At 42.8% G+C, this 16,439-nt stretch overlaps 1 protein-coding gene across 4 annotated transcripts in view; it reads left to right on the top strand.

Annotated features, from left to right (window-relative positions):
• Positions 1-16,439, top strand: part of NFYC (nuclear transcription factor Y subunit gamma) — an 89,875-nt gene that overhangs the window by 23,463 nt on the left and 49,973 nt on the right. Inside the window, exons 1-2 of one of the 4 annotated variants that reach the window (XM_040337094.1) lie at positions 4,754-5,076; positions 13,627-13,672. The exons of 1 other annotated variant lie outside the window; for it this stretch is intronic. In XM_040337094.1, the coding sequence (XP_040193028.1) occupies positions 13,660-13,672 (13 nt within the window). In that variant the 5' untranslated portion in view covers positions 4,754-5,076; positions 13,627-13,659. Of the gene's footprint in view, positions 1-4,753; positions 5,077-13,626; positions 13,673-16,439 lie in introns of those variants that run through there. 2 more of the 4 variants (XM_040337093.1, XM_040337096.1) reach the window with 2 other exon arrangements.

Raw genomic sequence — 16,439 nt, 5'->3', positions numbered from 1 at the left:
GGAGGTAAGTCCCTGACACTAATGCATCCTCCCTATGTCTCCGATTGGCTGCCAGGTCTAAGGTAGCCCAGCAGGTTAAATGAAAAAAGGCACTCGATTCCCCCATCCACACACTGTGGGGGGAGGTGGTTCCTGCCTGCTGAGCTATTGTATCCCTGCCATCAAAATACAGATCAGCGCTGCAGGCAGTGCTGATTGAACAGGTAAATTGCAGCAGGGTGATTGTACAGAAGTCGTTTCTTAGATTGTCTTTTGTACCACCTCCCTGCCCATACTTGGATCGAAAGTCAGCTGGTCCTTGGTCATCCATCTGAATTTCGATCCATGTATGGCTAGGTGATTCTGAATGTCAGAAACTGACTTGCGTCTCTTCCTGCTTCCTTCCTGCTCTTCGCTACTCAGGCATTTTGATATTGTCGCAAGGGCTTAAGTCTTCAATCCCACACGTTTTTTTAAAGCGATTTTTTAAAGGCATTTTTATCTTAATGCATTCTATGCATTAAGAAAAAGCCTTCTGTGTGCAGCAGCCCTTCTCGGTCCCTCTCTGTCCAGCAATTTCCACGAGTGTCTGAGAGTCTTCTTTCCTGTATGGCTGAGACACAGCAGTGGCGCCATTGACTCCCGTTGCTGTCGGTCAGCTAGCCAGTCAGGGAAGAGAGGGGGCTGCGTCAAGACTGTCTGAATAGATACAGGGAGTTGTGACTTGGCTTTGGTGCCCCATAGCAAGTTTGCTGTGGGAGCACTGACTAGGAGGGAGGGGCCAGGAGCACAGATGGGTAACCTGAGAAGAGGAGGATCCGGGCTCCTCTGCAAAACCACACGTAGGCTCCATGTACACTGCTGCTGGTAAACGGACGTTTAGGAGCAGTTAGTCGTGTTTTTTTTTTTTTTTTTTTTTCAGCTGCCCCTGAACTCTCCTCTGTTATCCTATCAGTACATGTACACAGGTTTGTGTATAGTCCTTTCTTGGCAGTTTGAGTTTAGAAGCATTTTTTGGAAACCCAGAAGGATGTAGAGATATAATGTAAACAGTCCACAGGCATGAAGGAATCCACACAAGGAGAATCCAGATGGATAGCTCGGGTGCAGGAAACGATACACCAAAAGTGAGTACGTTCACCACCACAATGTGGGTTGCTATGGTCACCTCAGAGACTGACCCCTGTGCCACAGGTGGTCAGACACCTTTTTACCACTAACCCGGGGATAGGGTGTAAAGGATGATGACTTGTCTCAGCTACTGAAGGATTTATACGACATCCATATGACTTCGGCCACAAGTCAGGACAGAGCGGAGATTACAAGCCTGGCATAGTGGGAAAGGGGCGTGTCTGACCTTCTGTGGCACAGGGGTCAGCCCGAGCTGAACGTAGCAACCCACATTGTGGTGGTGACGTTCAGCTCGGGCTGACCCCTGTGCCACAGAAGGTCAGACACGCCCCTTTCCCACTATGCCAGGCTTGTAATCTCCGCTCTGTCCTGACTTGTGGCCGAAGTCATATGGATGTCGTATAAATCCTTCAGTAGCTGAGACAAGTCATCATCCTTTACACCCTATCCCCGGGTTAGTGGTAAAAAGGTGTCTGACCACCTGTGGCACAGGGGTCAGTCTCTGAGGTGACCATAGCAACCCGCATTGTGGTGGTGAACGCACTCACTTTTGGTGTATCGTTTCCTGCACCTGAGCTATCCATCTGGATTCTCCTTGTGTGGATTCCTTCTTGGTTGTGGACTGTTTACATTATAACTCTACATCCTTCTGGGTTTATAATACTTATTGACATTTTTTTTTATATTTATGCACTGCCACATCTTGATTTTATACTGCTGTTTGGTCTTAGAATTTCCCAGGTTTTCAGCTGGCGTAGTTTCGTCTAGTAGATATTCAGGTTTCCCCTGATTTGTATTTGTTTTTTTGTAAAGCAAAAAATGTGTTCACAACGGATGTTCAGAGGCATTTGAAACGCCAAATGCCTGTAACCGCTAACTCATGTTTGGCTGCGTTTCGTTTACAGACATTTTTAAATTTTGGATTATTTGGGGGGGGGGGGACTCTTATGAACGCATATGTGGCAAAACTGACTTTTTTTTTAACGACTGTTACTATCTGTCAAGTTAGATCGTTCAGGGGAGGTTGTAAACCCCACTGTCATCCTTTCTAAACTACTGCCATAGTGCTGATCTATAAGGATATAGATGCCTCCTGCATGTATCCTTACCTGTTAAATGTCTCCCCTTTGTCTGTTAAAAGAACTAAAAAACTGCAGATTCTGTGGGTGGATCTGTTGTCTGGAGCTTGGTGGGTGATGTCAGTAAACTCCCTGCCCACCTCTACACTCCCCTTGTCGACATGCATTTTCTCCTGTGTATTCCTTACACTAAATTCTGCTATGATCACCAACATCCAGTCAAAATCCAGAAAAGTAACCACATGACTTCAGAAAAGGAGTGGGGGTGGGAATTAAATAATGCCTGTCTGAAGCTAGTGCATGAGATATGTAAATAACCTGTCATTCACAGCAAGGGGGGAAAAACGGACAAAAGTTTTCTCCTGTTTGTCTGTTTATCTCACTGAAAAATAAGAGGATTGCTCAGAGATAGACTAACTCTTTGTGCCAAGACTGGGCGCAGATGGTAGGAAATCTTATACTCTACATTGTGACAGCAAAAAAATGTGTTTACATCCACTTTAAGCCAAAGTATAACATGTTTTTATAGGGAAAAAACCCCCAAGCCTTTACATTAAAGCGGTAGTTCACCCTCACTTACATCATTTTTCCATCGAGACAGGCATTGTAGCGCGAGCTACAGTATGCCTGTCCCGATTTTTTTTTTTACACCCGTACTCACTGTGTACCTGTACGATAAAGATTTCGGCTCCCGCGGGGAATGGGCGTGCCTATGGAGAGGGAGGATGATTGACGGCCGGCCCTGGCACGTCACTCTCCCCGAAGACAGCCGGAGTAGGTCTCGGCTCTTCACGGCGCCTGCGCACAGGCTATGCGCAGGCGCCGTGAAGAGCCAAGCCTATTTCGGCTATTTCCGGAGAAGCGTGACGCGCCAGAGCCGGCCGTCAATCATCCTCCGTCTCCATAGGCACTCCCATTCCCCGGTATCTTCGATGTACGAGTACAAGGTGAGTACGGGGGTAAAAAAATCGGGACAGGCATACTGTAGCTCGCGCTACAATGCCTGATTTTATGGTAGAAGCAAAAAAAAATTTTTTTTTTTGCGTTCATAGGGTGAACCCCTGCTTTAACTTTAAAGAGGAAATAAACCCTAAATGGCGGCGCCCCAGTGTGAAAGTGCCCTAAGGGTTTACAACCACTTTAAAGGCTACAAACTTGCACTAGACTTCTCCCCTCCTGATGTGTGACGGGCGGAGTGAAATAATGAGTAGGCGGCCTCATTAAGCATTGGGGAGGCAGAGGGTGGCTGGTCAAAAATGCCAATTTTTTTGTTTTATATTAATATTTTTAAGTTCTAGTGTGCTTGAAGTGGAACTAAACTTCCTCTGACATTTTACCTTTAGGTAAGCCCTTCCTTCCAAGCCCTGTGACATCATCTTGGCTCCGGCCAATCACAGCGCCAGAAGCCTAGGAACTCCAGGGTGTGCGGGTGCCGCTGGAACAACTGTGATGCATACTAGCTCCGTTCATTATTATGTATTTGTCTTGCAGGGTTTTTTTTTTTTTTTTGGTTTACAACATCCCTTTTTTAAAGGTCTTTATGAAATTGAAAAAGTAGTGATTTTAACGTGATACTGAGATGTGTGACTGTGTAATTCCACTTTTATTATTCCACCTGATTTTATCTGGACATCTGTCATTTCTTCGCTACATAAAATACAGCTACTCGTGTCAAATCTGCCTTCGATATTGCAACTATTCTTTTTTTTTTTTTTTTTTTACTTTAGGCGTTTTTTAAACTTTTAGGCAAGGTTCTGTATTTTTATATTTGTGTGTGTGTGTGTGTGTGTGTGTGTGTGTGTGTGTGTGTGAGAGTGATATATATATATATATATATATATATATATATATATATATATATATATATATATATACACACATACACATACACATACACATACACACACACACATACACACATACACACATACACACATACACACATACACACACACACACACACACACACACACACACAAAATATATATATAATTAGTGTGTGTGTTTTTGACATATTTGCTATGTCCTACCTTTTTTGTGGTGCTTCAGCATATGTTGTCTTCAAGTTCAAAATAACAGTGACTTTAAAATAATATGGTGTCTGCAACAACTTGTGTGGGAATGCTGTAAAAGTACATAGGTAAATATGGTCCTAATTATTAATGTGATCATTAATGTAGTGTAAAACATGCTATTAGCTTTGTGTGTGAATACACTGCTGGAGAAAGACTATCTTCTGGTACTTTAAATTTTACTGATTTGTTTGCACAAGTTTTTAAATGAAAGGTCTTGTAAATAGCTAGAAATATATATCTGCTGTTTATTAATATGGATCTTTGCTGCCTCAAACCGTGAATACATTTTAATGAATGCACTCCGTTCTTTTAAAGTCACTTGCTCTGACCCCTGTTTGTCTCAAGGTAACTTTAAACAGGAAGTGTTACAGTGGTGCTGATTGATCATCTCATCTGCCAATGGTAGCTGAGCAGTGTCCTCAAATAACAAGCAGCAGCAAATAGGGCAAGAGAAGAGGCGGGTGTTGGTGTCGTGTAGCAAGCTAGATTGAATGCCTTTGACTGTTAAAGTGGAAGGAGGCTGCAGGATTTTTTCATTGGAGTCTTGGGAGTTTTTCACATAGACAGGGGTCAGCTGAAAGACAAAGAAAAATGGCGAGGAGTTTGCAAGGAGAGCAGATTCTGACTGTTGGGTTAGAGAAAAGGATATTGCACAGTATCTTCCTTGCATGTCCTCATGCCTTTGTCCTTTTTTTCTCTTTCCCGAGAGGGGGGAGGGCTGGTGAGTGAAGCTGAAGGGGAAAAATATAAGTGCTTGAGCCGAGCCGTGGTCTTGTGAAATGAGAATTTCCTGAAATTTTGCAGTGGCACTGGTAAGTTCCGTTCTGTATTTTTGTGCATAAAAGTAAATATTGCATGCTGTTTTTCCCCCTGTCTAAGAAAATGGCCCCTTGCATTCCTGGCATACCTTCTGCTGCACCTCTTGTACGTTAGAGTGTAGATTTTCTTTTTTCATGTTGCACTTGGGTTGATATGCAGAGATAAGAAACCTGTACAAGTTCACTTTATAATTTTCTAGAGGAGGCAGTGTTCTAATATTATTCTGTAGTTTATTTGGGTAAGGTCATGTGAAATGCAAGTGTGAGTGACTGTTTGTGTGTTCACATATGTATGTACATACACACAATAGCTGAGTACAGTACACATTGGTACATCCTGTAGATTTGGGTATTTTTTTTGAACATACTATCCATTTAATTGGGGGGAGGTGACTTTTGCTTAATTTTGTCTTTTACTTGAAATTGTATGTTTAGGACACTAGTGTCCTTTCCAGGAAAATTCATACACAACATGCCTTTAATTCCTGATGTACAGAACAGCTGTTACTTTAGCTTGGAATGCTAGTGCCACATGATTCCAGTGAAAGACACTTTATGTAAATAGCTTATAAATTAAGAGGTTAATGGTCTATAAAGTCAATGGAACATGACATTACTGATTTGGTGAGGGATTTTTTTTTTCTTGCCCTTGCGCTTTGCAGGTAAGCTCATTGTCTCTCTTCTAGGCGCTCAATAACTCCTTTCGATAGTGCACAATTTTGCTTCTGATAACCAGTCATTGCATTAGTATGTTTGCTAGTTTTTAAAGTCTTTTTACTTGATGCTAGTTTAGATTTTCAAATAAGGCATGAAGGTCATTGGAATGTTTGATGTGCAGCAACACATTCCAACACAGACACAAGGAACTCTGCAGACAAGAGCACACTATTCCAGTCACTATAGCAAGTTCTTTACTGATGGCCTTTCTGATTTGTGCTTCTTTTTTTTCTTTTTCTTTTTCTTGCTACAGTTTTGTTATTTACCATCATGTTATTGAAGATGGGCCTCCCTCAGTTTGCATGACCTTGAAATGCTGCTGCCTTGGAGTTTGAAAATTCAAGGACAAACTTTGTGTGGCATTTTCAGAGAGACTGAAAAAGTTGCATATAGGCTTTCTTGTTTAATGTGTGTCAGTCAATAAATTGCGCATTGATTTTCTTTCTAGAAGTCTCTTTAAAAATATATATTTTTTTTTTTTGCATAACTGTAAAAACGCAGGTATACATTCTTTCTCCTCTTTCTTATCAAAGGTCAAAAGAAGGAATAATTAGATGGGAAAAAAACATCTATAAGTTGCAGAAATTTCCCTTATTTGAATAATAAACGGTGTATATAATATATAATTTTTATTTATTTAAATAAAGTTTTATGCAAGTTTTAATAGAATGTTTATAACCCTGTGCAATATTCAGTAAGGTCAAGTACACTTTTCAAACTAAGGTGCTGGTATAAATCTTGACTTTCACTAAGTGTTGTGTGGGTCCCCGCCCCCCCTCATTAAATATATATATATATATATATATATATATATATATATATATATATATATATATATATATATATATATACAAAATTTCTCTCTACATAATCACTGCATGATGTAGACAGGTTATATATTAAAAGCTCCCCTGTCAAGGATTGTTGGGTAATCGCAATGCAGTTTTACAAAGGTAAAGCACAATGTGACTGTATAAGGTTAATGTCAATATACAGTACCAGTAAGGCAAATATTTGACAGTTCGTATTTTTTATTGCTGATATTTATTCTGATATTACACATTTGTGTATAGAAAACTGTAGGTCAACCACATTTCAGTTGACATGCGTGTTAAAAGGGGGGTTCAAGGATCTTGTAATTCCCAATGAAAGATGGAAACCCTGATGTGTGGGTTCCTTGTATTCAAAGAGTTTTGTTTATTGGTTGGCATGCATCAATGCTTTTTGGTGGAAATGGTTGGCTTAGAATAACCAATGCACTTTCTGATTCAGGCGTAGTAAAATGTAATGGGCTAGATTCAGGTACAATTGCGCTTTTTTTACGGAGGCGCAGGGCAACGTTTTTGCCATGCTACCCCGCAAATTTACTGCGCTGCCCTTGATTCACGGAGCAGTAGCTCCGTAAATTGCATGGGCGCGCCGGCAAAATGCCCGGCGTAAGCGCGCGCAATTTAAATGATCCCGTAGGGGGCGGGAATCATTTAAATTAGGCGCGTTCCCGCGCCGTTCGTAGAGCGCATGCTCCGTCGGGGAAACTATCTTGACGTGCATTGCGGCAAATGACGTCGCAAGGACGTCATTTGCTTCAAAGTGAACGTGAATGGCGTCCAGCGCCATTCACGAATCACTTACGCAAACTACGTAAATTTGAAATTTCGCAAAGCGGGAATGACGGGTATACGTAACATTGGCTGCCCCTGCTAATAGCAGGGGCAGCCTTGCGCGAAAAACGCTGTACGGAAACTACGTAAACTGCGTACGCAGGGCTTGCGTAACGTTGTGAATCGGCGTTAGTATGCAATTTGCATACTATACGCTGATCACAGCGGGAACGCCACCTAGCGGCCATCGCAAGAATGCAGCCTAAGATATGCGGGCATAAGAGCCTTATGCCGCGCATATTTTAGGCTGCAGTCGGCGTAACGAGGTTCCTGAATCGGGAGCATTTGTTACGCCAGGGCAAGTAAGCAATTGCGCTGTGTAACTATGGTTACACAGGCGCAATTGCTTCTTGAATCCAGACCAATGCTTTTACTTTTAAAACGGTCTCCAACTGTGGCCTTGGAGGGCGGGGGGAGCAGATACGGCCTTTTGCTTGCCTTTCCATCCACTATCTCTGCCACTGATATAAGCCACCATTCTTCCCATTGACACCCAACAATGGGGTATAGTTTTACTCCTAGAGCTTTTTTTTTTTACCCCCATTGTCCTCAGTCTGGCCCCCCAAGTTCTGAAGGACCATAAATTGTCCCTTTTTTATTTGCAAAGTTTGTAGACCCCTGGTTTAGAACAGGCGGCCTAATGAAGATAATCAGAGGAATTCAAAATGGCCCTAACGGCACGTTCCTGGCAGTAATTCTATAAGAATTACCTTCACCTAATTCAGCCGTGCATTTGCAACTTACTGACACGTGCAGCAGATTCGGGTAGTTCTTACTACTGCCAATTTAAGAATTACTCGGTCAGTGAAATTCTTAAGTGATCCCAGTTTTAGATGAGGAAACTGACAGTAGTCAAGACCAGCTTTGAGCTGGTGTACAGGAGTATGCCAATACTCAGTGGATTTTTTCCCCAGCTGAAAGCTAAATGTCAATGGGGAAAAATTTGTGATGGCAATACCTATATTTTGGAAATGGCTCCTCCATAAGAAGAGCAGAGCCTGATGAGCAATCTGAGAGGCTAGGAAAAGGGGGGGTTTAGAGCTGCGCCATGGCACCCGGACTTAGTGTGATACAAAAGTCAATACAATACCATAAACCTCATGGGGGTTATACAAAAAATCTGAGAGGCTAGTTGGCTTTCTACTGACAGGGCACATCAGTGGGCGTATTCGAAATCTCCTTTTGGACTTAATAGTGATTATAGATTGCACGCGCGCCCCCACCACCATTTCTCTCTGTTTGTGTTAGTCAAATGTAAAATGGACCGGATAGGGAGCTAGCCTCTCAAATCCCCTTCGGGCTCTGCCTACACCAGTGCAAAACTTCTCAGCCAGACAGCTGTCGGAGTGACGGGCACAGTGGCGTGTGAGGGTGCACTCAATTAAAATAAAAAAATAAATAAAAATCCAGCCATTCAAATATATGCTGGATATAGTAACTGCCTCCATCCATGCACTTTGTAGAGGGAGAAAGGGGCAGAGACACTGCTGGTGTCTAAACAGATGTACAGCAGTGATGTCCCTAGTGATCCAGAAGTACTGTAGGAATTATACTTTCTGGCAGGACTAGGATTTCACTTAAAAAAAAATTTACTAAAGAAAAAAAAACCCAGAGAAGCAAGTCGGCTGCATACCACTGTGAAACTTGAGGTAGAGAACTCTTTATAGCAATCTTATTCAACTATGGTGCAAAAAGTTTTAAAGAAGAACTCTTTAACATCTGGTTCACTTTACAAGCTTCCTTTTGGGCCAGGTTGGCTTAAAGGCTTAAAGTGATTTATAAAGGCTAAAAACTTTTACCTTAATGCCTTACTTTTAGAAAATTGTTTTGCCAGTGGCGGCGGTGGTGCCAAGTTCCACTGCCTGTGTTAATGGACGCAGCAGCGGGCCTCGGGAACGAGCATGCACTGGTGCCCCCATGTGGGCAGCAGCTTCCGATGGGGGGGCACGGAATAGAGGGTTGGAGCCAGGTGGGTCTAAAACGTGCCACTTTTACACACCTGAATGCACCAAATGTAAGAGGGGCTTATTGGGCCCAACTCTCTTAGCATACAAGGAGAAGCTGTCTCGGACAGATTTTGCGAAAGTGTCTCTCTTGCATTCGAAAAGTGGCGCAGCATGAGCCAAATGCATGAGACACTTTTGAAAAATCTGACTGTGGCAGTCTTTGATATCCAGGGAATATTTTTTAAAGATGCCTAACTTTTTAACTACTTATTTTTTAATTTTCTTTATTTCTCATTTGCAAGATTTTTTATTTTTCTTCTATTCTCAGATTTCAGTTCTAGGGTGACTACGTTCGTTCTGCATGCCTGAGATTGGACTACATATTTTTGTGCTGACAAAATCAGCTCTGAGAATTTTGTAGTACACCGAGCAGATCATGTGACCAGAAATTTTCATTAGTAGCAAGCAATGAGGCACATCAGTGGAGGAGCATGCACAGGACAAAAGTCTGAAAACGGGAACAGACTTTCTAAATAAAGATTTAAAAAAAAAAAGCCATGATTTACCGTATTTATCGGCGTATACCGCATACTTTTTTTGCCCTGAAAATCAGGGCAAAATTGTGGGTCCGCCGTTTACGCAGATACCCGCTTTCCCGCGCCGAGTTTGAATACTGCGCCAACATATACCGAGCGCAGTATAGTCGGGCAGTCTCGGCTCCTTCCGTACAGGACGTCAGCGCGAGAGTTGCCGAGCCTGCCCGACAATACACGAGTGTACTGCGCTCTGTATATGTCGGCGCAGTATTCAAACTCTGCGCGGTAAACGAGCGGGGAGGACGCGTAAAGTGACACTTTTTTTTTTCTTCTTTTTTTAACACACTTCTGTTTTTAAAGCAAAAAAAAAAGTTATGGCTGGAACTGGGCTCTAATTACAACTTGGTGGTTGTAAACCCCCGCAGAAGAAATATGAACAAAGCATATGTCTCTCGCAGGGGCCTCAAACTGGTGGCCCTCCAGCTGTTGCAAAACTACAAATCTCGTCATGCCTTTGCCTGTGGGAGTCATGTTTGTAATTGTGTCAGCCTTGCAATGCCTCATGGGGCATGTAGTTTTGCAACAGCTGGAGGGCCACCAGTTTGAGACCAATACTCTATAGTATGTGCTTGTTTCCAACCAGAGGACTAAGACCCCATACACACTATTCGCTTTTCTGCAGATTTTTACCAAAACCATATAATATGAGGTCAAACCATAAGTGTTTCAATTTATATGCAATCAGGCAGGCCCTCACATTACATGGTTTTGGTAAATTTTGTAGACAAAAATCTGAGGCCCTCGTACACACAACCGGACATGTCCGCGGACCAGTTTCAGAGGACAGATCCGATCGTGTGTACAGGCTAGCGGACAGATTAACGGCAGACAAAAGTTTCTTAGCATGCTAAGAAACTTGTCCGCTGGAAAGCTGTCCGTCGGACATGTCCGCTGGTTAGTACGTCTAACCAGCGGACCGAAATCCCGCGCATGCGTCAAATTGATTCGACGCATGCATGGAAGCATTGAACTTGCGCGATAGAGAACGTCTGTGTCGTCTACGTCACCGCGTTCTCTGTCCGCGGGGATTTCGGTTTGATGGTGTGTACAGCCATCAGACCGAAATCTCCGAGCGGACATGTCCGATGAAAACGGTCCGCTTACCATTTTCATCGGACATGTCCTGTGGTGTGCACGAGGCCTGAAGAAAGTCTCATTGTGTTTATGGGGTCCAAGTGTCATTTCTGTCTATTGCCTTGTTCTCTGCTATCTGCATGAGTTACTTCTGACGCCTCATCTATGTTGTGTGCAGGGGCGTGTGTACCTTCCAATCAGCATTCAGAGCTCTTGTCACTGAGCTGTGCAGAGTGTAACTTCAGCTCCCCACCCCCTGCTTTATAAATTCTGAACTTTGAACGTGTGAAGAGAAGGCTACAGAAAGGTACAACTTATGTAGGAGGTTTTGTTTCATCTCTGAGTCGCTTCACTGGGTATGTGTAAGAATTTTGCAACCAGCTTTTAAGAAATGTCCCTAACTTTCTTATGGCTGCAGACATTGACTGGCTTGCTAGTTGTATTATTCTTAGACAGTGATGTAGCTTGTACGTCAAACAATGGCATCTTCCAGCAGACTTCTATTTAGCTTACTGGCAAATTCCATTTTTTATAAAGTAAATGAAAGTGGGAAGAAGACAGCAGCTGTGAGAATTTCGGTGCACTGTGTGTACTCAGCTGCTGCATTAGGCTTGTAACAAAGTGGATTTTTTTTTTTTATGCTTCCTGGATTCACTGACTTCCCGTTGCAAGCAAAGGCCATATGCTTTTATGGTTTTTCATCTATCGGTCATGGAACATTTTGAATTGAATAATTAGGTCTCATGTAGAATGGTCTTGTATTGTTATAGTAGTTGGTACTAATTTCTGTGCTTTCTGTCCATTGCCTCTCTCCTAAGGTTGCAGTTTGTAAGATTGGGGCTCCACAAAGCTCAGTGTATAATTAATATGTGTGCTTGTAATCATTGCACTGGACATAGGCAGTTAAGTAGTTACAGATCTCGCTGACCCAGGCAGATGCATGAAAATGATGCCAATCTTTTGCTTTGGTAAACCTGAACTAAAAGAAATGGGTAGCCTGCAGTGTGCATCCTCTTGCTGAAAATGCTAGTTTCAAGTTGTGTTTTGATCTTCTGATTTTAATACTTTGAGGCATTGATCTGGAACATGTAAACTCCTGTGGAACCAGAACTCCTGCATATTTCTCTAAGGTTCAGGAGGTTGGTGCCCTTTCTAACATTTTCTTGTCTTTTTAGGTAAGATGTTACATGCCTTCTAACCCTTTTATGTGCTTCAATGGGTGTTTATAATGCACACATAGTTTAAAATGTACAAGAAGGCATTCAAGCATAACAATGCATGTTAAGAGGGCCCAATTTTTTTAAAACGTAGTAGTGCAATAAGCCCTTGGGGTCCAACTCCAGCATGCAATCTTCTATTGGCCTCAGTAACGCCCACCCCATGACTGCGCTATATTTCTTTGACCTGCAGTCTCCATATATCTTTAAAATATAAAATTGTGGTCAGGTGCCCACTGCAGTGCCCTTCATGTCTGGCTATTTGAGAAAATCTGCAGCACATGCGACATTGACATTCACCACTGTTCTGGGACTAAGTATCCCAAGATGCAGTGGTTTTATTGTTTGGGTAGAGAGAGACTGTTTTTCAAGGGATTTTGCAACTTGTGGGGCCAGCATCATAAGTACCCTAGACTTCAGTGGAGCTGGGTCAGAAAGGAGGGGCTGGGTGAAGCTGGTTATCACAGATCAGGTTAAAGGGCCTATTTGACTTGGAATCCTTATGGGGAATGAGAGGCAGCAATGTAGTGGAGTAAGCAAGCTTTCTAGGTACATAGAAGGAAATAAGAATATTAAAGTATCCACTGTGTGTGAACTTGGAGTAGTTTTTAAAAAAAAAAAAATTTCAAGGAAGCTGCAAACTGCTTATTCTAAAATAAAAGTCCATGGTGTTCTGGATGGTGCCCCTTGACGTCATCCCCATCCATTTTAAAACGTTTGTTACCTCAACATTTCATATTCCTGTTACGTGCCTATTGATTTTGTACTTGTGTTAAAAAGTATTCTATCTCCTTTGAATTGTTTCCTTTGTGTGAAATATCTGGTGATCTGCTTTCCTATTTCAAACTGACCATGCTAGGCATGAGGTACATCCATCCCAACGTATTCTGTTTTCTGGGAGCTCAGTCTTCCTGTCCTCCAATGGCCAGAACTGCTAACAAGCCCCCCTGCACAGCTCTTCACTAGGAAGGTCAATGTACTGCTATTTCTCTGCCTTCTACGGATACTCCCCACATATCCATTTGTTGTGGGCAGCACAGTGGTTAAGTGGTTAGTACTTATGGCGGGCAGCACTAGGGTCATTGGTTCGAATCCCAACCACGGCACTACCTGAAGTGTGCCTGCCTGGGTTTCCTGCGGGTACTCTGGTTTCCTCCCACGCCACAAAGACATCCTGGTAGATTAATTGGTTCCCTTCTAAATTGGCCCTAGTATGTGAGTTAGGGACCTTTTTTAGATTGTAAGCTCTATATATCTCTTAAGTGCTGCGTAAATTGTGTTTTGGGATATAATTAAATTTTTATTTTGTTTTTTATTTATTTTTTCATTTCAGGTACTTGTATAGCGCTGACACAGTACTGTGCAAATGTCTTGGGCAGGTATGGAAAAAATGCAGTAAATTAAAAATGCTTTTTAGAAATGTGTTGCTTGCCAACTGCCCCGCGTAGGAGTACGGTGGTCTAGTGTCTCTCCTGCGCCAGATCACGTACTTAGTATGTGCTGCGGTTAGTCACAGTACATGCCGATCAGCGGGTGTTGCCCAGTGGATGTCTGCCACCACAGCTGATCAGTGAGAAGAGACACAGAACAGAGCTCTGCCTATGTAAACAAGGTAGAGCTAGTTTATGTCAGCAGGGATGTGGTGGATTTTGTTTCCCCGCAAAGCGGGGAATAAAATCCAGCACATTCCTCAGTAAAAACAACGCGCACACAGTACAAAAAACACTGGTTAGGCACACGTTTAACCCTTTGATCACCCTAAATGTTTAACCCCTTCCCAGCCAATGTCATTAGTACAGTGACAGTGCATATTTATAGCACCGATCACTGTTGGTGTCATTAGTTACCACAAAGTGTCAGATTGCCTGCCGCAATATCGCAGTCCCGCTATAAGTTGCTGATCGCTGCCATTGTGTGTGTGTGTGTGTGTGTGTGATTATAATATACTTTTTGGAATTATTTTCTTACCAAAAATATGCAGTAGAATACATATTTGCCTAAAATTCAGTTTTTTTTTTATTTATTATTGGATATCTATTTTCTTTTGCAGAAAGTAAAAATATATATATCCCCCCCCCTTTTTGTTTAACCCAAAAAATGCAAAGCCCAGAGGTGATCAAATGCCACCAAAAGAAAGCTCCATTTATGTACAGCGTTACCTGGGCATGAAGGGGGTTAATTTTCCGGAAGGCAAGTGGTTAATAGTGTATTTATCAAATAACAAAACCAATTGCGTCGCTTAGCCTTTTTTCCATGAACAACGCACGAAAACCTAGGAACTGGGGTACAGAAAAATGGCAGCGGGTGCTGTGGACTGAGTAGTAAAATGTTGAAGAATTTGCCAGTAGCAAATGGCAGTTTGCCAAGGGCTGGAGAGCTGTACAACAATGACAATCTGCAGGCAACAGTGAAGCATGGTGGAGGTTCCTTGCAAGTTTGGGCTGGAATTCTGCAAATAGTGTTGGAGATTTGGTCAGGATTAATGGTGTCCTCAATGCTGACATTTGCAGAAAGATCCTTATCCATCATGCCATACCATCAGGGAAGAGTGTGATTGGCTCCATATTTAGTCTACAGCAAGACAATGCCCCCAAACATACAGTTGGTGTCATCCACTATCTTCAGTGTAAAGAAGAACAAGGAGTCCTGGAAGTGATGGTTTTGCTCCCACAGAGCCCCAATCTTAACATCACTGAGTCTGTCTCGTGTTACATTAAGAGACGGAAGGATTTGAGGAAGCCTACATCCACAGAAGATCTGTGGTTAGTTCTACATGCCGAATTCCTTCAGAAACTGCAAGTGTACCTAGAAGAATTGATGCTGGATGAAGGCAAATGGTGGTCACACCAAATATTGCTTTCGTTACATTTACTTTCCATATTGTTTATTGATAAAAAATATACACTATTAACACTTCTGCTTCTAAAAGAATTTTTCTTTTACAGCATTTTTTACCATCTGCCTAAAACAGTACTCTGAGTTCTCTGACCTAAAACTTTTAACCCCCGCTGTGCCCGGGCTGTAAAACTATACAAAATAAACTTTCACTTACCTGCCTACGATCCCCCGTTGTTCCGATATCGCCGTCCCGGTCTCTTCCGCTTCCTGTGTGTCGGTGACTCATAGTGCGCTCAGCCTATCAGCGGCCGCGACGGGACATTGCTGCGGCCGCTGATAGGCTGAGCGCATTATGAGTCACCGACACACAGGAAGCAGAAGAGACCGGGACCGGAGAACGGGACGGCGATATCGGAACAACGGGGGATCGTAGGCAGGTAAGTGAGAGTTTATTTTGTATAGTTTTACAGCCCGGGCACAGCGGGGGTTAAAAGTTTTAGGTCAGAGAACTCCTTTAACAGAAAAGAGTACACGCATACTTTAAGGGCCAGTACACATCACATGCAGTCCAGTGCGTTTTTTTTTTCTGCATTAAAAACGCATAAAGTAATTATATGGATTATCAATGGCATAGTTCACACCAGTGCTTGCAGTTTCAGTGTGTTTCAGAAAAAAAGTAGAACATGCTTTTTTTTCCCCTCCACTGGACTGTATTGGAACGCTGTAAAATGCACCAAAACACATTGAAACACACAAGTCCTTAAGGTTAAGAAAAAGGGGGGGAAAATGCACTGCACCAAAAATTTACTTGAATGCATCAAACGTGCATCCGGTCTGCGTTTCTATGGTATGAACTGGCCCTAAAGAGGAGCTCCTGGCTTTTTCATTAAGAATTAAGTCGGCAGCTAAATACTGTAGCTGCTGACAGTTAACCACTTCAGCCCGGGACCATTTCGCTGGTCAAAGACCAGGCCGTTTTTTGCGATTCGGCGGTCGTGCGACGTGGCTCCCAAATAAAATTTACTTTTTTTTTTTCTCCCACAAATAGAGCTTTCTTTTGGTGGTTTTTATTACATGGAGATCGGTGTCATTGTCACTAGGCAGAGTGTGGAGATGCTTGTTTACATTAGCATCTCCCTGCTCTCTCTCCCTGAGACGATCGCGGATATCCCCGGGACCCACGGTTGGGCTCACGGAGCTCTCTGGCGGCGCAAGACCACACTGCGGCATCTTAAAGGGGACATACCTGTACGCCCATATTCCTGTCCGTGCCATTCTGTCGAAGTAAATGGGCATGTGGCGGTCCTT

Source organism: Rana temporaria, chromosome 2 (assembly GCF_905171775.1).
Source record: "Rana temporaria chromosome 2, aRanTem1.1, whole genome shotgun sequence".
NCBI lineage: Eukaryota > Metazoa > Chordata > Amphibia > Anura > Ranidae > Rana > Rana temporaria.
The sequence above is the reverse complement of the archived record's forward strand: the minus strand, read 5'-3'. Positions and strand labels throughout refer to the sequence as shown.